We start from the raw sequence: 21,058 nt of genomic DNA, 5'->3' as shown, positions 1-21,058 counted from the left end.
AACGATGCTACGTTTCGAAAATGGAAAAGAAAACATGTATCCTGCTCGACACATTAAAGTTATTTACCTTACAGATCACCAAGTCAGCTCATTTCCACTACATTCAAATGATTCATAGACTGGATTGTCTGGCTGTCATGTTTTCATTTTAACCTGCCCTTCCCTTGTCTACACTGAAATAACATCATTTCAGTAGTCCTCGTTTGTTTTCTGTCTCGCATAGCTCATTGGTACACCCTTGTGGTTGAATATATATGTACAGTGCCTTGCGAAAGTATTCGGCCCCCTTGAACTTTGCGACCTTTTGCCACATTTCAGGCTTCAAACATAAAGATATAAAACTGTATTTTTTTGTGAAGAATCAACAACAAGTAGGACACAATCATGAAGTGGAACGACATTTATTGGATATTTCAAACTTTTTTAACAAATCAAAAACTGAAAAATTGGGCGTGCAAAATTATTCAGCCCCTTTACTTTCAGTGCAGCAAACTCTCTCCAGAAGTTCAGTGAGGATCTCTGAATGATCCAATGTTGACCTAAATGACTAATGATGATAAATACAATCCACCTGTGTGTAATCAAGTCTCCGTATAAATGCACTGCACTGTGATAGTCTCAGAGGTCCGTTAAAAGCGCAGAGAGCATCATGAAGAACAAGGAACACACCAGGCAGGTCCGAGATACTGCTGTGAAGAAGTTTAAAGCCGGATTTGGATACAAAAAGATTTCCCAAGCTTTAAACATCCCAATGAGCACTGTGCAAGCGATAATATTGAAATGGAAGGAGTATCAGACCACTGCAAATCTACCAAGACCTGGCCGTCCCTCTAAACTTTCAGCTCATACAAGGAGAAGACTGATCAGAGATGCAGCCAAGAGGCCCATGATCACTCTGGATGAACTGCAGAGATCTACAGCTGAGGTGGGAGACTCTGTCCATAGGACAACAAGCAATCGTATATTGCACAAATCTGGCCTTTATGGAAGAGTGGCAAGAAGAAAGCAATTTCTTAAAGATATCCATAAAAAGTGTTGTTTAAAGTTTGCCACAAGCCACCTGGGAGACACACCAAACATGTGGAAGAAGGTGCTCTGGTCAGATGAAACCAAAATTGAACTTTTTGGCAACAATGCAAAACGTTATGTTTGGCGTAAAAGCAACACAGCTGAACACACCATCCCCACTGTCAAACATGGTGGTGGCAGCATCATGGTTTGGGCCTGCTTTTCTTCAGCAGGGACAGGGAAGATGGTTAAAATTGATGGGAAGATGGATGGAGCCAAATACAGGACCATTCTGGAAGAAAACCTGATGGAGTCTGCAAAAGACCTGAGACTGGGACGGAGATTTGTCTTCCAACAAGACAATGATCCAAAACATAAAGCAAAATCTACAATGGAATGGTTCAAAAATAAACATATCCAGGTGTTAGAATGGCCAAGTCAAAGTCCAGACCTGAATCCAATCGAGAATCTGTGGAAAGAACTGAAAACTGCTGTTCACAAATGCTCTCCATCCAACCTCACTGAGCACGAGCTGTTTTGCAAGGAGGAATGGGAAAAAATGTCAGTCTCTCGATGTGCAAAACTGATAGAGACATACCCCAAGCGACTTACAGCTGTAATCGCAGCAAAAGGTGGCGCTACAAAGTATTAACTTAAGGGGGCTGAATAATTTTGCACGCCCAATTTTTCAGTTTTTGATTTGTTAAAAAAGTTTGAAATATCCAATAAATGTCGTTCCACTTCATGATTGTGTCCCACTTGTTGTTGATTCTTCACAAAAAAATACAGTTTTATATCTTATGTTTGAAGCCTGAAATGTGGCAAAAGGTCGCAAAGTTCAAGGGGGCCGAATACTTTCGCAAGGCACTGTATGTATTGTTGGTCCTAGGATACAACCGGGGACACTATTTGGCATGACAGGCCCCATCCAACTGCAAGGTGCTACAGAGGGTAGTGCTGACGACCCAGTACATCACTGGGATCGAACTCCTTGCCTTCTAGGTGTTATATACCAGGTGGTGTCAGAGGAAGACCCTCGAAATTGTCAGACTCCAGCCACCCAAGTCATACCCTGTTCTCTCTGCTACCGCACAGCAAGCGGTACTGGAGAGCCAAGTTTGGGACCAAAAGGCTCCTGAACAGCTTCTACCCTCAAGTCATAAGACTGTTAATCAAATGGCTGTTTGCATCGATCCCCCTTTTAAATTTTTGCACTGGCGTTCTTGCATTTGCTCTATGCACACTGACTCACACACTGACACACACTGACTCACACACTGACTCAAACCTACTCACACACTGACTCACACACGGACTCACACACGGACTCACACTGACTCACACACTGACTCACACACTGACTCACACACTGACTCACACTGACTCATACACTGACTCACACACTGACTCACACACTGACTCAAACCTACTCACACACTGACTCACACACTGACTCACACACTGACTCACACACTGACTCAAACCTACTCACACACTGACTCACACACTGACTCACACACTGACTCACACTGACTCCCACACTGACTCACACACTGACTCACACTGACTCACACACGGACTCACACACTGACTCACACTGACTCACACACTGACTCACACACTGACTCACACACTGACTCACACACTGACTCACACTGACTCATACACTGACTCACACACTGACTCACACACTGACTCAAACCTACTCACACACTGACTCACACACTGACTCACACACTGACTCACACACTGACTCAAACCTACTCACACACTGACTCACACACTGACTCACACCTACTCACACATACTACACTCCAACACACACACACACACACACACACTCACACATACTACACTCCAACAGACACACACATACACACTACATACGCTCTCTTTCTCACACAGACACACACACACACACATAGGCACTCTTTCACACTCTTCACATACAATACATCTGGAAAGTATTCAGACCCCTTGACCTTTTCCACATTTTGTTATGTTACAGCCTTATTCTGAAATGAATTAAATAGTTTTCTTCCCTTATCAATCTACACACAATAACCCATAATGACAAAGCAAAAACAGTTTTTTTTTAAATATACAGTGCCTTGCGAAAGTATTCGGCCCCCTTGAACTTTGCGACCTTTTGCCACATTTCAGGCTTTGTGGGATCTTATATAGACAGCTGTGTGCCTTTCCAAGTCATGTCCAATCAATTGAATTTACCAGGTTGTAGAAACATCTCAAGGATAATCAATGGAAACAGGATGCACCTGAGCTCCATTTCGAGTCTCATAGCAAAGGATCTGAATACTTGTGTAAATAAGGTATTTCTGTTTAAATTTTTTATAAATTTGCTAAAATGTATAAAAACCAGTTTTCGCTTTGTCATTATGGGGTATTGTGTGTAGATTGAATGTATTCCATTTTAGAATAAGGCTGTAACGTAACCAAATGTGGAAAAAGGGAAGGGGTCTGAATACTTTCCGAATGCACCGTACGCTACTGCTACTCTGTTTATTATCTATCATGATTGTATAGTCACTTTTACCCCTACCTACATGTACATATTACCTCAATTACCTGAACTACCACATACCCCTGCATATTGAATCGGTGCCGGTACGTCTTGTATATAGCCTTGTTATTAGTATTGTGTTACTATTTCGTTTTATTTTTTTCTTATGTTCTTTTGAATTATTTTTCACTTTTTAAACTCTGCATCGTAGGGAAGGGCTTGTAGGTAAGCATTTTATGGTCAAGTCTACACTTGCTGTATTCGGTGCATGTGACAAATGAAATGAAATTTGGTTTGATATACAGAAGAGCGTGTCAAAGTAGACTTGTATCTCTCTTTAATTTAGATCTGACCATCATTCTGACATCACTTAGAACCATCAGTCTTGCTCTCAATACTTGCAATGCAGAGGGAACATTTTCAAAACCTTTGTCCTTGGGAGGTAATTGATTATACTTTATACAGTTTGAGATGCACACCCAACAATATTGATCTGTAGTACCCCAAACTAATCAACTGCTGAGCTGAGTATTTGACATTTTAGTGACAACTTGTTTCACTGCTTGTGATTGACAGAGGAGATGACCAGTGGGGCTGAGTTTTCACCACTACAGCTAAGATAGGGGTTGAAATATGGATACAGTTTCTCGGTGAAGTTGCATCCATAGTAGGAGTAGATATGAGACTTGGCTTTCACATCATAGAAGGAGACCTGACCTTTCTCATAATCCACAAACACCCCCACCTTCTGTGGCTTCTCTCTCAGGGAGAGGCGGACAGGGTAGTAATTGTTGGCTCCATACCCATTTTCGCCATTCAGCCACACAGTCCAGAGTCCATCAGAGCTCAGGTTTAAACTCTCCTTCCTGTCTATGGATTCACTGGCCACTCCTAGCCACCACCATGTCTTCCCCGTCACCTGCACCTCATAGTAGAATCTCCCAGAGGAGAAACCCTCCTTACCCAGGACAGAGAAACTATTTTTAAATCTCTTTGGATCATTAGTGAGATTCTCTTGACTCTTGTCTCCACATCTCACTTGTTTCCTATTTTTCTTACCAAGGATGAGGAATGGAAATGCTGTATCAGGGTCCAGAGTTACATCCAATGCATACTGCTGCATCCTCTTCAGCTTGATGTCAGGCAGCTTCTCCATCTCATTGTGAAGAGCATCTTCCAGTTGATACACAACTCTCCTTACATTTCCCAGACACAGCCGACTGTGGACACTTTTCTGAGACCACTTCCTGGTGGGAGGAAGCTTACAGAGGGGTGGGGAGCTCTGTAGGAGGTGGAGGTGGTCCTTGGTGTGTAAGAGCTGCTCCAACTCAGAGCATCTCCTCTGTAGCTCAGTGATTTCCTGCTCCAGCTCTTCAATGAGCCCTTCAGCCTGCCACTCTGCTGCTTTCAACTTCTCCTCAACCACCTCAATGAACTCAGCCTGGCTTCTCTCAATGCAGCGCACCAGAGCAGTGAAGACCTCCATGCTGTCTGCTATCTCTCGCTCTGCTGCTCTTTTTCTGAATTTTACTGAGTGTTTGATCTCCTGAACCTTCTGCAGTCGCTCCTCGATCATCTGCTGAACTTCTGCCTCAATCTTCCCCAGTTGAGCCTTCCTCTGTCCACACTCTTCCTCTAGCGGGACGGTGAGGTGAGTCTTGTGGTCTGTCTCAGTGCAGAACGTACACACCCACGTCTGGTCAGTCCTACAGAACAGTTCCAGGAGTCTGTCATGCTTCTTACACATCCTGTCTTGCAGGTTCTCCACAGGGTTGATCAGCTTGTGTCTCTTCAGGCCTGCAACTCTGTTGTGAGGCTGCAGGTGAGTTTCACAGAAAGCGGTCAGACATTCCAGACAAGACTTCAGGGCCTTGTGCTTTCTCCCAGTGCAGACATCACAGGCCACGTCTCCAGGCTCAGCAAGGGACTCATCTCTGTCTCTCATCCTCTTAAAATGATCTGCAACATCTCTGAGTGTTGTGTTGATTTTGAGCTCAGGTCTTCTGTAAAACATGTCCTTACACATTGGACACTGGCACAGGCCAGGCTTATTCCAGTATCCACTGATACAGGCCTTGCAGAAGTTGTGACCACAAGGAGTAGTGACTGGCTCGGTGAACACATCCAGACAGACAGAGCACTGTATCTGCTCTTCAGACAAGAGACTGCTAAGGGACGCCATGTCTGGAACACAAAAACAGAGGCACCATAAATTGACTTCCTGGAAGGACTCAGCAGTAGCTTTCCTGAAACATCACTACAGACAGAGGTCCAAAGCTGGCATCAAAGATGTGAAAACATCCCTTTTGCACCCACAAAATAGTGGGGGTGTTGACAGTTTTAATCAAACACTCAAAATGGGACTGATAGTCTAGCTATGTTTTGATTGACAGCCAAGCTACATACATAACCAGCTACAGTAAGTGCCCAACTTGTGTTTTTCCTAAACTTTACACTCGTATGCCTGTAAAATTGCAAATGAGCTGCATAGTTGTATTTAGGTCATACTGTATGAGCTGATACTAAACCACTGTGGTAGAAAATAGTTTAAACCTGTCCACTTCTCTTACCTGTGTGGGAGTTTTCCTGTTTTCTTGTTGAATGTTGGACACTGTGCTGCTGTGTTGTTGTTAGCCTTGTGAGGAGCAGCAGACTTTGTTTCCATGTACAATTCCCTGCTTTAGTTTACTTTCACTTCAGTAAAATTACATCACGAGGCCCCTCCCTTCACTGACTCCCTATTTCCTTCACTATCTTCTTTCCTCCCTCCTTTCCTCCCTCTCTGCTCAGAACTGGCACATATCCAGAAGTTAACATCACAGAATGTCCAGATAGAAACGCAGAAAAATACAAAATAAAGGATTATGCAGGAGGTGAAAGTAGAGAGAGAAAGAGAAACTGCAAATGTTAGAGAGAGTTAGACCATAGCAATGCAGATTATGTGGATGTTAGTCATCATATAGAAGGTAAAACAATTACCAGGCACTAGAGTTATAAAGGCCCAGGCGGAATCGATCTGGCATGTCCTATACACAATGCTGTATTAATTCACTGTTCCAAACATAAAGCCTTTGAGAGGGGGAATGCATATCAATACCATGAACCCCACACACAACCCCAGCAAAGCAGCAGCAACAGTAGCATGTTACTTCTCTCGAACACAACAGACACATGACTTTTATATGCACTCCAAACTGCCCATCCACTCACTCATTCACCCATGCAGGTCATTAGGACTGAATCTGTTGTGTGGAGACAGGCTGACGCTCTGTTGACCTACACGGAATCTGAATGAGCCTAGAACACCACACAAGATATAGAAAGACTATCCATATTTAGAAACAACTGCAGATGACAGAACCCAGGTCTTCATGGTCAGTCTCGTCAGGACACACAGACAGGAACCAGTTTCTCTCTCTGATTTTCCTAATCCAGGTGTAGGCTATTTATGTGATTATTCAGAGCAAGCTTGGCTTGTTGTCTGAAACAGGTCTGTATTGGATGACTGTCTAATGACTATTGTAATGACTAGGAAATGTGGCTAGGATGGAGCTTGGTGTGTTTAACTTCATCAGAGCTGTGGGTTTGATTCCTGTATGCATCAACCGTCAGTTCATTTAGATAAAAGCAGCTTGTAAAGGACAACAGATGAATCGACTGAAGAAAGTGTCTGCTCACTGTTTTGCTCCTCCCACAGGTGATTTTTATTTGTCTCTTTCTGGCTGGTTATTTTTGGTAGACCCCTGGCACACTGTCTGGCTCTACTTAATAACTTCTTAGGGCTGCAATCCCGTTAACGGGATGATATGACAACAGCCAGTGAAAGTGCAGGGCGCCAAATTCAAAACAACAGAAATCTCATATTTAATATTCCTCAAACATACATGTATCTTATACCATTTTAAAGGTCATCTTGTTGTTAATCCCACCACAGTGTCCGATTTCAAATAGGCTTTACAGCGAAAGCACCACAAATGTTAGGTGACCACCAACTAACAGAAAAACCCAGCCATTTTTCCAGCCAAAGAGAGGAGTCACAAAAAGCACTGTGCTGCCATCCTGTTAGAAGGTAACAGATTATTTTATTACAATGGTTAAATTGGATTTTCATTGTGTTCAATGGTGTTATTTGCCCCCTAGTGGAGCTTTCTGGTACTTAGAAAGACTACGCAAACAGGAAGTAGAGAATTTGTTCTGCACGCATAGAAGCAGCTACAAACAACGCTACGGTGCAGGTCTTCAATGTAGTTATTTCTTGTCACGGTCACGCTTCAGCCTTGGAAAATATTAGTTTTTTCACTATTCTGCCCTTGAGTTGCGTTCCCATGCAAAACTAGACAGATAGCTAACAACTAAGTCTTCAATAAAACTCCCAAGGCGTGGCTTTTCTTGAATGAATATATTGAAAACGTTTATGTTGTGAAACTGCAAAATACAGAAAAGAATATACTTTCGTATTCAATTCACACTGACATACTGTAGCTGTACATTAAACATTTGAAGTTGCATAAATACAAAGCACGCGCTAAGGTACCATGCATCTGGCATGATGCCAAACCATATAGCTAATTGTTACTCATATGGTAATTGGCTCCTTTCATTACTCTAATAATGTACAACCATCAGTAACAAAACTACAGTATTGTATATTTTACAATTCGTTTGCATGACGCACGAGCAAAGTAATACAGCTAACGACATACATTAAAGGCATTGCAATTTGTGAGTAAATGCAACCAACCAACATTGACATGTAAGCAACTCTATCAATAACAAGATTATAATCATTAGCTAAATGCTTGAATCGAACTTACAAACAAATATTTTCCAAGGCTGAAGCGTGACCGTGACAAGAAATAACTACATTGAAGACCTGCACCGTAGCGTTGTTTGTAGCTGCTTCTATGCGTGCAGAACAAATTCTCTACTTCCTGTTTGCGTAGTCTTTCTAAGTACCAGAAAGCTCCACTAGGGGGCAAATAACACCATTGAACACAATGAAAATCCAATTTAACCATTGTAATAAAATAATCTGTTACCTTCTAACAGGATGGCAGCACAAGCACAAATAGAGATAAAATGAATCACTAACCTTTGATGATCTTCATCAGATGACCCTCATAGGACTTCATGTTACCCAATACATGTATGTTTTGTTTGATAAAGTTCATATTTATATAAAAAAATCTGAGTTTACATTGGCGTGTTACGTTCACTAATTCCAAAAACATCCAGTGATTTTGCATAGCCACATCAATTCAACAGAAATACTCATCATAAATGTTGATGAAAATACAAGTTATACACATGGAATTATAGATATACCTCTCCTTAATGCAACCGCTGTGTCAGATTTCAAAAAAACTTTACGGAAAAATTAAACCATGCAATAATCTGAGACGGCGCTCAGAAAATAAATAAAATTATCCGCCATGTTGGAGTCAGCAGAAATCAGAAATCACATTATAAATATTCCCTTACCTTTGATGATCTTCATCAGAATGCACTCCCAGGAATCCTAGTTCCACAATAAATACTTGATTTGTTCAAGTATTGTTACTTGATAATGTCCATTATTTATGTCCAAGTAGCTACTTTGTTAGTGCATTTAGTATACAAATCCAGACGCTCGTGCAGGTCCATCCGAACGTCGGACGAAAACTTCAAAAAGTTATATTACAGGTCGAAGAAACTTGTCAAACTAAGTATGGAATCAATCTTTAAGGTGTTGTTTTCATAAATCTTCAATAAAGTTCCAACCGGAGAAATACTTTGTGTGTAGAGAAGCCAAGGAACGCAGGTCGCTATCATGTGAATTGCGCGTGACCAGGACCTGGCTCTCTGCCAGACACCTGGCTCATTCAGCTCCCATTGAGCCCCACAACACAGTAGAAGCCTAATTCAAGTTTCTAAAGACGGTTGAGTGGAAGCCCTAGGAAGTGCAACTTCATCCATATCCCACTGTGAATTCAATAGGGGCTGGGTTGAAAATCGACCAACCTCAGATTTCTCACTTCCTGTTTGGATTTCTTCTCAGGTTTTTGCCTGCCATATGAGTTCTGTTATACTCACAGACATCATTCAAACAGTTTTAGAAACTTCAGAGTGTTTTCTATCCAATACTAATAATAATATGCATATATTAGCAACTGGGTCTGAGGAGCAGGCCGTTTACTCTGGGCACCTTTCATCCAAGCTACTCAATACTGCCCCTACAGCCATAAGAAGTTTTTTTAAACAGAGAACTGTTGGATATCTTCTGATATACACTACTAGTCAAAAGTTTGGACACACCTCCTCATTCCAGGGTTTTTCTTTATTTTACTATTTTTATTTTTACATCAAAACTATGAAATAGCAATCATGGAATCATGTAGTAACCAAAAAAATAGATTTTTCAAAGTAACCATCCTTTGCCTTGATGACAGCTTTGCACACTCATGGCATTCTCTCAACCAGCTTCATGAGGTAGTCACCTGGAATGCATTTCAATTAACAGGTGTGCCTTGTTAAAAGTTAATTTGTAGAATTTCTTTCCATCTTAATGCGTTTGAGCCAATCAGTTGTTTTGTTACAAGGTAGGGGGTGTACAGAAGATAGCCCTATTTGGTAAAGGACCAAGTCCATATTATGCCAAGAACAGCTAAAATACGCATAGAGAAACCACAGTCCATCATTACTTTTAGACATGAAGGTCAGTCAATACAAAACATTTCAAGGACTTTGAAAGTTTCTTCAAGTGTAGTCGCAAAAACCATCGAGCGTGATGATGAAACTGGATTTTGTTGAAGACCGACACAGGATAGGTTAATTACAGTTAACGGCACATCAGAAATTTCTGCCCAAATAAATGCTTCACAGAGTTCAGTAACAGACACATCTCAACTTCAACTGTTCAGAGGAGACTGCGTGAATCAGGCCTTCATGGTCGATTTGCTGCAAAGAAACCATTACTAAAGGACACCAATAAGAATAAGAGACAAGCTTGGGCCAAGAAACACAAGCAAAGGACATTAGACCGGTGGAAATATGTTCTTTGGTCTGAGGAGTCCATATTATAGATTTTTGGTTCCTACCGCCGTGTCTTTGTGAGACTCAGAGTAGGTGAACGGATGATCTCTGCGTGTGTGTTTCCCACCGTGCTTTGCTGGTGACACTGTCAGTGATTTATTTTGGAATTCAAGGCACACTTAACCAGCATGACTACCACAGCTTTCTGCAGCGATACGCCATCCCATCTGGTTTGCGCTTAGTGGGACGATCATCTGTTTTTCAACAGGACAATGACCCAACACACCTCCAGGCTGTGTAAGGGCTATTTGACCAAGAAGGAGAGTGATCGAGTGTTGCATCAGATGACCTGGCCTCCTTCAAAACTGTTGGAAAAGCATTCCAGGTGAAGCTGGTTGAGAGAATGCCATAAGTGTTCAAAGCTGTCACCAAGGCAAAGGGTGGCTTCTTTGAAGAATCTAAAATATATTTTGATTTGTTTAACACTTTTTTGTTTACTACATGATTCCATATGTGTTATTTCATAGTGTTGATGTCTTCACTATTATTCTACAATGTAGAAAATAGTATAAATAAAGAAAAACCCTTGAATGAGTGTGTCCAAACTTTTGACTGGTACTGTATAGACTGTGCTTGAAATAGACATTTCCTTAAAGGTAATTATTTTGATAATGGATGGTGATGTTTATATCTGTGTGTCTGCTGAGGCAGTGTATTCTGTAGTCTATATAATCTCTGTGTGTCTGCTGAGGCAGTGTATTCTGTAGTCTATATAATCTCTGTGTGTCTGCTGATGCAGTGTGTTCTGTAGTCTATATAATCTCTGTGTGTCTGCTGAGGCAGTGTGTTCTGTAGTCTATATAATCTCTGTGTGTCTGCTGAGGCAGTGTATTCTGTAGTCTATATAATCTCTGTGTGTCTGCTGATGCAGTGTGTTCTGTAGTCTATATAATCTCTGTGTGTCTGCTGAGGCAGTGTATTCTGTAGTCTATATAATCTCTGTGTGTCTGCTGAGGCAGTGTGTTCTGTAGTCTATATAATCTCTGTGTGTCTGCTGAGGCAGTGTATTCTGTAGTCTATATAATCTCTGTGTGTCTGCTGAGGCAGTGTGTTCTGTAGTCTATATAATCTCTGTGTGTCTGCTGAGGCAGTGTGTTCTGTAGTCTATATAATCTCTGTGTGTCTGCTGAGGCAGTGTGTTCTGTAGTCTATATAATCTCTGTGTGTCTGCTGAGGCAGTGTGTTCTGTAGTCTATATAATCTCTGTGTGTCTGCTGATGCAGTGTGTTCTGTAGTCTATATAATCTCTGTGTGTCTGCTGATGCAGTGTGTTCTGTAGTCTATATAATCTCTGTGTGTCTGCTGAGGCAGTGTGTTCTGTAGTCTATATAATCTCTGTGTGTCTGCTGAGGCAGTGTGTTCTGTAGTCTATATAATCTCTGTGTGTCTGCTGAGGCAGTGTGTTCTGTAGTCTATATAATCTCCGTGTGTCTGCTGAGGCAGTGTGTTCTGTAGTCTATATAATCTCCGTGTGTCTGCTGAGGCAGTGTGTTCTGTAGTCTATATAATCTATGTGTGTCTGCTGAGGCAGTGTGTTCTGTAGTCTATATAATCTCTGTGTGTCTGCTGAGGCAGTGTGTTCTGTAGTCTATATAATCTCTGTGTGTCCTCTAATACTGATACATCTGTTTTATATATCACTCTGGTCTCTCTCAGCGTGTGTGTGTGTGTGTGTGTGTGTGTGTGTGTGTGTGTGTGTGTGTGTGTGTGTGTGTGTGTGTGTGTGTGTGTGTGTGTGTGTGTGTGTGTGTGTGTGTGTGTGTGTGTGTGTGTGTGTGTGTGTGTGTGTGCGTGTGTGTGTAGATGAGGTCACAATCTGCTTTTTTGCCTTTTTTCTCATATCCTCCTGTGGATGTGTCTATGGCTAGTACACTATGGATTCCTGATCCATATCTACAATAATCCAGACACCAGGCTTTCCCTTGGCTCTGTGTGTGAATGGGGGTGGGACTGTGCTGCACAGTGAGAGCACGACAGACACTGCAGAGAGAGAAAACAAGTACATCTGGGAAACAAGGCTAGGAGAACCACTCGCCTGCAGCAGTGATCTCGGTCAGAGAGAAAAAACTAAACAAAAGAAACCGGGTCTACAAAGATACACTGACTAGAAGTCTGACAGGTAATGTTACCTTCATCTACAAGAAAAATAGGTGTGTGTGTGTGTGTGTGTGTGTGTGTGTGTGTGTGTGTGTGTGTGTGTGTGTGTGTGTGTGTGTGTGTGTGCGCGCGCATACGTGTGAACATACGTGCTTGAGAGAGAGAGAGACATTTTCTAATTTGATTTAATTAATTTAATTTCAATTGGGTTTGATTGAAATGTGTTTTTGAATCTTATTTTATTTGTCTGGTAATTCCCTCGTTGGTATTGTTTGCCATTTATTTTCGTCATGGTACAGTATAGTGTATGGCTGGGTTAGGATCTTCTGTGGTGGGAGTTTTGTATGCCTTATACTGGCAGTGTGTGCCCATGTGTGTATTTATAAGGAAGTTGAAGTGAGACTAGCATGTAGGCTTTCTACATTGAAGAAGACGTTGTGTGTGTTGTATATGGGTGACGTGTGTGTGTGTGTGTGTGTGTGTGTGTGTGTGTGTGTGTGTGTGTGTGTGTGTGTGTGTGTGTTGTTTGCGCGTGCGTGCGTGCGTGCATGTGTGTCCTTGCATATTCCCAGGGGTGTGTAAATTGTGTGTGTGTGTAGGCAGGTAGACTGCAGTAGGAGGGCATTACAAGGACAGGTGCAGTTACCACCTCCTAGACAGTACATTCATCCATCCTCTCTTTAGCCTTCTCTCTTTTCCCTTTCTTTCTGTTTCTCTCTCTCTCTCCCTGATCAGTGTGCTTTAGTAGCATCTCTCTGTTCTCTTTGAGGCGATGGTATGTCTGTTACACTCTATTGTGTGAGAGCGTGACTGGCTGTGTGCGTGCGTGTGTGTGTGTTACTCATCAAGGGTTAGTATAGAAAGGAACTGTGTTCGATTACTCATGCTAACTGCACTAACCATATCATTTGTGAGGTGAATTGAGTATATAGCATGCTTATTGGTCATAGTATGGATATAGTTAGTCAAAAGTTCCCGGATGTCGTACTAAATTCACCAAAATATGAAGTATTTTTGTACATTAGGGCCCACAATGCAATTCCTCAGGAAATGGGCGTGGCTTCACATCGTTTCGAAATTTGAAGAAAATGGCGGAAAATATGCAGTCAGTACAACGAGAGCGGATACAAATTCATTGCTTTAACTGATTATGACGAATGTTAAGAAAATGTTGAGCAATGTAATAAAGTAATGACTTTTCAAATATGTTACCATACATGTTATATTGGCTGACAATTTGTTAGCTACACTTTCCTTACGATCCACATAGCATATCATTACATCCAGTATGTACCGGTATGTTGTTAGCTAGCTACCTAACGTTAGTTGGCTACTTATACATCAAACTTGCCAGTATATAAACTATATGATATCTAACTACAGTAACTACCCAGCATTTATTGACTTGATTATGCCCGTCATTCTTAGCTTAGCTAATGGTATAGTCGTTGGGCGTTCTCAATGGACATTCGGGTGCTTTCTAAATTCGCTCCGGTTATCTACTCCGATTTCAGAGCACTCTGGTCTGTGTACCAGAGCGCAGAATAATGAATTTATGAGCGCTCAACACTCTTTGAATATGGCCGGTGTCAGTAAACATGGGCAAAAAAGCGTAATTAAATTGTTGCCAGCAGCACAGTTGCAGTCACCAATGCTCTGGATAACATGAAAACTGCCTAACCAGCTCTGCTAGGGCGAGTCAAATCGCCAGAGGGAGGTGTTCTCTCATTTGTGTCTGGAAGAAGCTAGCTAGCAAGCTAGCTAATGTTAGCATGGGCGCTCAAATCAACCCTACTCCCTGGCCCGAGCGTCCAGTGTGTGCTACGAGAGCGAAACACTCTTGATTTACAAACGGACAATCTGACAATGCTCTGAATGTATGAGCGTACTCTGGCACTCCAGATTGAATTTAAGAACACACCCGAAGTCGTAAAATGTCTAACTAGTCATTTGTCATGCTAACTAGCTAGCAAGAGGTTACATAACAACAGCATCAAGTTCCGGTAGGCAGGCTGAGAGCTAGTACACTCAACTGAAAACATACTGTTTGTTTTCAGTATACTAAAATGAACTAATAGAACATATTATGTAGTATATACTCATTAAGTATGTAGTATACAGTAGGTTAGTATGGGTATACGAACACAGCTAGGATCATTTTGTTTCTCATTATTACCAATCCTCCTTTTAGTCTCTCTCTCTCTCCATCCCTCTCATGCCCTTCTTTCTCTTTTTCTCTCGCTCTCTCTTACTCTCTCGTTCTGCCTTAAGCTTCCATTTGTTGCCATGGTAACCCTGTTTGATCCTTTCACCCTTTCTCTCCTCTGGTCGTCCCTCCATTTAAGTGCTTCTCTCATCACCCCTTTTCCCCTCTCACTGTCCCCTCTCCCCCTTTCTATCAACCACTCACATCCCTTTCTCTCAACCTTTGTCCTCCCTCTACCTGTCCTTCTCCTCATCCTCAACCAATCGCTCCCTCCCTCTTACCCCCCTTTCCCCCATCATCCCGCTTTTCTCACCCAATAACAGCTCCGGTCAGCTCTTGTATTCGCAGTTCCTCCCAATACATTTTTATCAATTCTCATTGGACCAAAGGGACCAACCAACTGGTGTGTATCACAGGAGGTTGGTGGCACCTTAATTGGGGAGAACAAGCTCGTGGTAGTGGCTGGAGCGGAATAACTGGAATGGTATCCATGTGTTTGATGCCATTCCATTGGCTCCGTTCCAGACAGTATTATGAGCCGTCCTCCCCTCAGCAGCCTCCACTGGTGTGTATGACATAGATCTGATGCATTGTGCTGGTGTCATTACTGAAATAGAACAGTCATCTACATTCAGCCGTAACAGGAGTTACAGGTCGTGGGGAACTGGAGAGCTAAGCCTAGAAGGGCTGTTAGGAACAGGCTGGTCCACAGGCACAATCATGTTTGTGTCACATTGGAAGAGTATGATTAGCATGGTTCAATCTTTTTGGGCCTCAGCCAACTCCTGTCTGTCTGTCTGTCTGTCTGTCTGTCTGTCTGTCTGTCTGTCTGTCTGTCTGTCTGTCCATCTGTCCGTCCGTCTGTCTGTCTGTCTGTCTGTCTGTCTGTCTGTCTGTCTGGCTGTCCATCTGACCGTCTGTCTGGCTGTCCGTCTGACCGTCTGTCAGGCTGTCTGTCTGATCGTCTGGCTGTCCGTCTGTCTGTCTGGCTGTCCGTCTGTCTGACCGCCTGTCTGTCTGTCTGACCGTCAGTCTGTCTGTCTGTCTGTCTGTCTGTCTGTCTGTCTGTCTGTCTCTGATCGTCTGTCCGTCAGTCAGTATTTCTGTCTGTCTGTCTTGTTGATTATGCCAAGACAAGCCTGTATGGCAAAGCTTAATACCTGGGACCAGCCTATTAGTGGACCAGCCTGAGCCTTTAAGTGTTATATCAGTATCTTATTAGTATTCAAGTCCACTCTCTGAGAGATGTGCATATGCTCAGTAATATTGCTGAGAGAGAGAGAAGAGAGAGGCAGAAGAGAGAGGGAGAACACATGTTTAGTAATACAAGCAGATCATGAAAAGAGGCGAATCATACTCATATTCATTGTATATTCATGAGAATGTTATCAGTGCTTATTCTGAGGCAGTGAAGCAACACAGGCACAAGCGAAAACACACACACACATCCTGGACAGCCAGTATCTCCATAAGCTTCCTCTCAAGCAGCACATTATCTCTCCTAAACAAGGTGTGTGTGTGTGTGTGTGTGTGTGTGTGTGTGTGTGTGTGTGTGTGTGTGTGTGTGTGTGTGTGTGTGTGTGTGTGTGTGTGTGTGTGTGTGTGTGTGTAGCTCCTTTGACAGGGCCATCAGCAGTGACCTGATATCAAAGCGTTTCTCCAGCCATGCACTGCATTGTGGGATTGGAACGGATGACCAAAGGCTCATTAATCTGTCAGCTCTGGACAGTGCCTTAGATCTGAACACACACACACACTCTGATACATAGCCTGAATCTGTATATCTCGTGTCTGTAGGAGGTCCAGTTACACACACACACACTAAACACACACAACACATTCTGATACCTAGCCTGAATCTGTCAAACATGATCGCCGCAGAGAGAAATCTGGTATCTTGTGTCTGTAGGAGATCCAGTTACACACACACACAAGCACAGACACACACACACAAGCACAGACACACACACACACACTCAATATTCTGTGTGTTTGAGGTTGTTAGTCTGTTTTTCTGCTGCATCCCCCCCCCCGTGTTAACGTTGCGTTTGAACCTCCTCCATTCTTTGAAGCCTGAGGAGGAGGAGTGGAACGAGAGACACAGAGAGAGAAAGAGTAATGACAATACATTTGATCTTTTGAATACTTTTCAAAACACTCAAAGCTCTCCACCAGCGGATACACAACAAAAATAATAGAAATATAAAGCGACAGAAAGAAAGGAAGAAACGGGAGAGACAGAGAAGAGAGAGACAGAGAAGAGAGAGACAGAGAAGAGAGAGACAGAGAAGAGAGAGAGAGAGAGAAGAGAGAGACAGAGAAGAGAGAGACAGAGAAGAGAGAGACAGAGAAGAGAGAGACAGAGAAGAGAGAGAGACAGAGAAGAGAGAGACAGAGAAGAGAGAGACAGAGACGAGAGAGAGACAGAGAAGAGAGAGAGAGAGAAGAGAGAGACAGAGAAGAGAGAGACAGAGAAGAGAGAGACAGAGAAGAGAGAGAGACAGAGAAGAGAGAGAGACAGAGAAGAGAGAGAGACAGAGAAGAGAGAGAGAGAGAAGAGAGAGACAGAGAAGAGAGAGAGACAGAGAAGAGAGAGACAGAGAAGAGAGAGACAGAGAAGAGAGAGAGAGAGAGAGAGAGAGACAGAGAAGAGAGAGACAGAGAAGAGAGAGACAGAGAAGAGAGAGAGACAGAGAAGAGAGAGACAGAGAAGAGAGAGACAGAGAAGAGAGAGACAGAGAAGAGCGAGACAGAGAAGAGAGAGACAGAGAAGAGAGAGACAGAGAAGGGAGAGACAGAGAAGAGAGAGACAGAGAAGAGAGAGACAGAGAAGAGAGAGACAGAGAAGAGGGAGAGACAGAGAAGAGAGAGACAGAGAAGAGAGAGACAGAGAAGAGAGAGACAGAGAAGAGAGACAGAGAAGAGAGAGACAGAGAAGAGAGAGACAGAGAAGAGAGAGACAGAGAAGAGAGAGAGAGAAGAGAGAGAGACAGAGAAGAGAGAGACAGAGACAGAGAAGAGAAGAGAGAGACAGAGAAGAGAGAGACAGAGAAGAGAGAGACAGAGAAGAGAGAGACAGAGAAGAGAGAGACAGAGAAGAGAGAGACAGAGAAGAGAGACAGAGAAGAGAGAGAAGAGAAGAGAGAGACAGAGAAGAGAGAGAGACAGAGAAGAGAGAGACAGAGAAGAGAGAGACAGAGAAGAGAGAGACAGAGAAGAGAGAGACAGAGAAGAGAGAGAGAGAAGAGAGAGACAGAGAAGAGAGAGACAGAGAGAGAGAGAGACAGAGAAGAGAGAGACAGAGAAGAGAGAGACAGAGAAGAGAGAGACAGAGAAGAGAGAGACAGAGAAGAGAGAGACAGAGAAGAGAGAGACAGAGAAGAGAGAGACAGAGAAGAGAGAGACAGAGAAGAGAGAGACAGAGAAGAGAGAGACAGAGAAGAGAGAGACAGAGAAGAGAGAGACAGAGAAGAGAGAGACAGAGACGAGAGAGAGACAGAGAAGAGAGAGAGAGAAGAGAGAGACAGAGAAGAGAGAGACAGAGAAGAGAGAGACAGAGAAGAGAGAGAGACAGAGAAGAGAGAGACAGAGAAGAGAGAGACAGAGAAGAGAGAGACAGAGAAGAGAGAGAGACAGAGAAGAGAGAGACAGAGAAGAGAGAGAGAGAAGAGAGAGAGAAGAGAGAGACAGAGAAGAGAGAGACAGAGAAGAGAGAGACAGAGAAGAGAGAGAGACAGAGAAGAGAGAGACAGAGAGACAGAGAGAGAGAGACAGAGAAGAGAGAGACAGAGAAGAGAGAGACAGAGAAGAGAGAGACAGAGACAGAGAAGAGAGAGAGAGAGAGAGAGAGAGACAGAGAAGAGAGAGACAGAGAAGAGAGAGACAGAGAAGAGAGAGAGAGAAGAGAGAGAGAGACAGAGAAGAGAGAGACAGAGACGGGAGAGAGACAGAGACGAGAGAGAGACAGAGACGAGAGAGAGACAGAGACGGGAGAGAGACAGAGAAGAGAGAGACAGAGACGGGAGAGAGACAGAGACGAGAGAGAGACAGAGACGGGAGAGAGACAGAGAAGAGAGAGACAGAGACGGGAGAGAGACAGAGACGAGAGAGAGACAGAGACGGGAGAGAGACAGAGAAGAGAGAGAGACAGAGACGAGAGAGAGACAGAGACGGGAGAGAGACAGAGAAGAGAGAGACAGAGAAGAGAGAGATAGAGACGGGAGAGAGACAGAGAAGAGAGAGACAGAGACGGGAGAGAGACAGAGACGAGAGAGAGACAGAGACGGGAGAGAGACAGAGAAGAGAGAGACAGAGACGGGAGAGAGACAGAGAAGAGAGAGACAGAGACGGGAGAAAGACAGAGAAGGGAGAGAGACAGAGACGGGAGAGAGACAGAGAAGGGAGAGAGACAGAGACGGGAGAGAGACAGAGAAGAGAGAGACAGAGAAGAGAAGTGAGAGAGACAGAGGAGAGAGAGACAGAGACGGGAGAGAGACAGAGACGGGAGAGAGACAGAGAAGAGAAGGGAGAGACAGAGACGGGAGAGAGACAGAGACGGGAGAGAGACAGAGAAGAGAAGGGAGAGACAGAGAAGAGAGAGACAGAGAAGAGAAGGGAGAGACAGAGAAGAGAGAGACAGAGAAGAGAAGGGAGAGACAGAGAAGAGAGAGACAGAGAAGAGAGAGACAGAGACGGGAGAGAGACAGAGACGGGAGAGAGACAGAGACGGGAGAGAGACAGAGACAAGAGAGAGACAGAGACGGGAGAGAGACAGAGAAGAGAAGGGAGAGACAGAGAAGAGAGAGACAGAGACGGGAGAGAGACAGAGACGAGAGAGAGACAGAGACGGGAGAGAGACAGAGAAGAGAGAGACAGAGACGGGAGAGAGACAGAGAAGAGAGAGACAGAGACGGGAGAGAGACAGAGAAGAGAGAGAGACAGAGACGAGAGAGAGACAGAGACGGGAGAGAGACAGAGAAGAGAGAGACAGAGACGGGAGAGAGACAGAGACGAGAGAGAGACAGAGACGGGAGAGAGACAGAGAAGAGAGAGACAGAGACGGGAGAGAGACAGAGACGAGAGAGAGACAGAGACGGGAGAGAGACAGAGAAGAGAGAGAGACAGGGACGAGAGAGAGACAGAGACGGGAGAGAGACAGAGAAGAGAGAGACAGAGAAGAGAGAGATAGAGACGGGAGAGAGACAGTGACGAGAGAGAGACAGAGACGGGAGAGAGACAGAGAAGAGAGAGACAGAGACGGGAGAGAGACAGAGAAGAGAGAGACAGAGAAGAGAGAGACAGAGACGGGAGAGAGACAGAGAAGGGAGAGAGACAGAGACCGGAGAGAGACAGAGAAGGGAGAGAGACAGAGACGGGAGAGAGACAGAGAAGAGAGAGACAGAGAAGAGAAGTGAGAGAGACAGAGAAGAGAGAGACAGAGACGGGAGAGAGACAGAGACGAGAGAGAGACAGAGACGGGAGAGAGACAGAGAAGAGAAGGGAGAGACAGAGAGGAGAGAGACAGAGACGGGAGAGAGACAGAGAAGAGAAGGGAGAGACAGAGAAGAGAGAGACAGAGAAGAGAAGGGAGAGACAGAGAAGAGAAGGGAGAGACAGAGAAGAGAGAGACAGAGAAGAGAGAGACAGAGACGGGAGAGAGACAGAGACGGGAGAGAGACAGAGACGGGAGAGAGACAGAGACGAGAGAGAGACAGAGACGGGAGAGAGACAGAGAAGAGAAGGGAGAGACAGAGAAGAGAGAGACAGAGACGGGGGAGAGACAGAGAAGAGAGAGACAGAGAAGAGAGAGACAGAGACGGGAGAGAGACAGAGACGGGAGAGAGACAGAGACGGGAGAGAGACAGAGACGAGAGAGAGACAGAGACGGGAGAGAGACAGAGAAGAGAAGGGAGAGACAGAGAAGAGAGAGACAGAGACGGGAGAGAGACAGAGACGAGAGAGAGACAGAGACGGGAGAGAGACAGAGACGGGAGAGAGACAGAGAAGAGAGAGACAGAGACGGGAGAGAGACAGAGATGGGAGAGAGACAGAGAAGGGAGAGAGACAGAGAAGGGAGAGAGACAGAGACGGGAGAGAGAGAGAGAGAAGGAGAGAGACAGAGACGGGAGAGAGACAGAGAAGAGAGAGACAGAGAA

The 21,058-nt window shown here is 44.0% G+C and overlaps 2 protein-coding genes across 2 annotated transcripts in view; one reads left to right on the top strand and one right to left on the bottom strand.

The window, feature by feature from the left end:
• LOC139420310 (contactin associated protein 2a) overlaps nucleotides 1-21,058 on the top strand; it is a 264,488-nt gene that overhangs the window by 214,619 nt on the left and 28,811 nt on the right. The gene's annotated exons all lie outside the window — the stretch shown is intronic.
• LOC139420311 (E3 ubiquitin-protein ligase TRIM21-like) lies at nucleotides 3,681-6,226 on the bottom strand. The gene is made up of 2 exons (XM_071170258.1): nucleotides 6,100-6,226; nucleotides 3,681-5,713 (listed from the first exon to the last, which is right to left on the bottom strand). The coding sequence occupies exon 2, from the start codon at nucleotides 5,709-5,711 to the stop codon at nucleotides 4,086-4,088; it is 1,626 nt and encodes a 541-aa protein (XP_071026359.1). The 5' UTR covers nucleotides 5,712-5,713; nucleotides 6,100-6,226; the 3' UTR covers nucleotides 3,681-4,085.

Source organism: Oncorhynchus clarkii, chromosome 11, assembly GCF_045791955.1.
Source record: "Oncorhynchus clarkii lewisi isolate Uvic-CL-2024 chromosome 11, UVic_Ocla_1.0, whole genome shotgun sequence".
NCBI classification, from domain to species: domain Eukaryota; kingdom Metazoa; phylum Chordata; class Actinopteri; order Salmoniformes; family Salmonidae; genus Oncorhynchus; species Oncorhynchus clarkii.
Note: the sequence above shows the minus strand (reverse complement) of the source record. Positions and strands in the feature narration are given on the sequence as shown.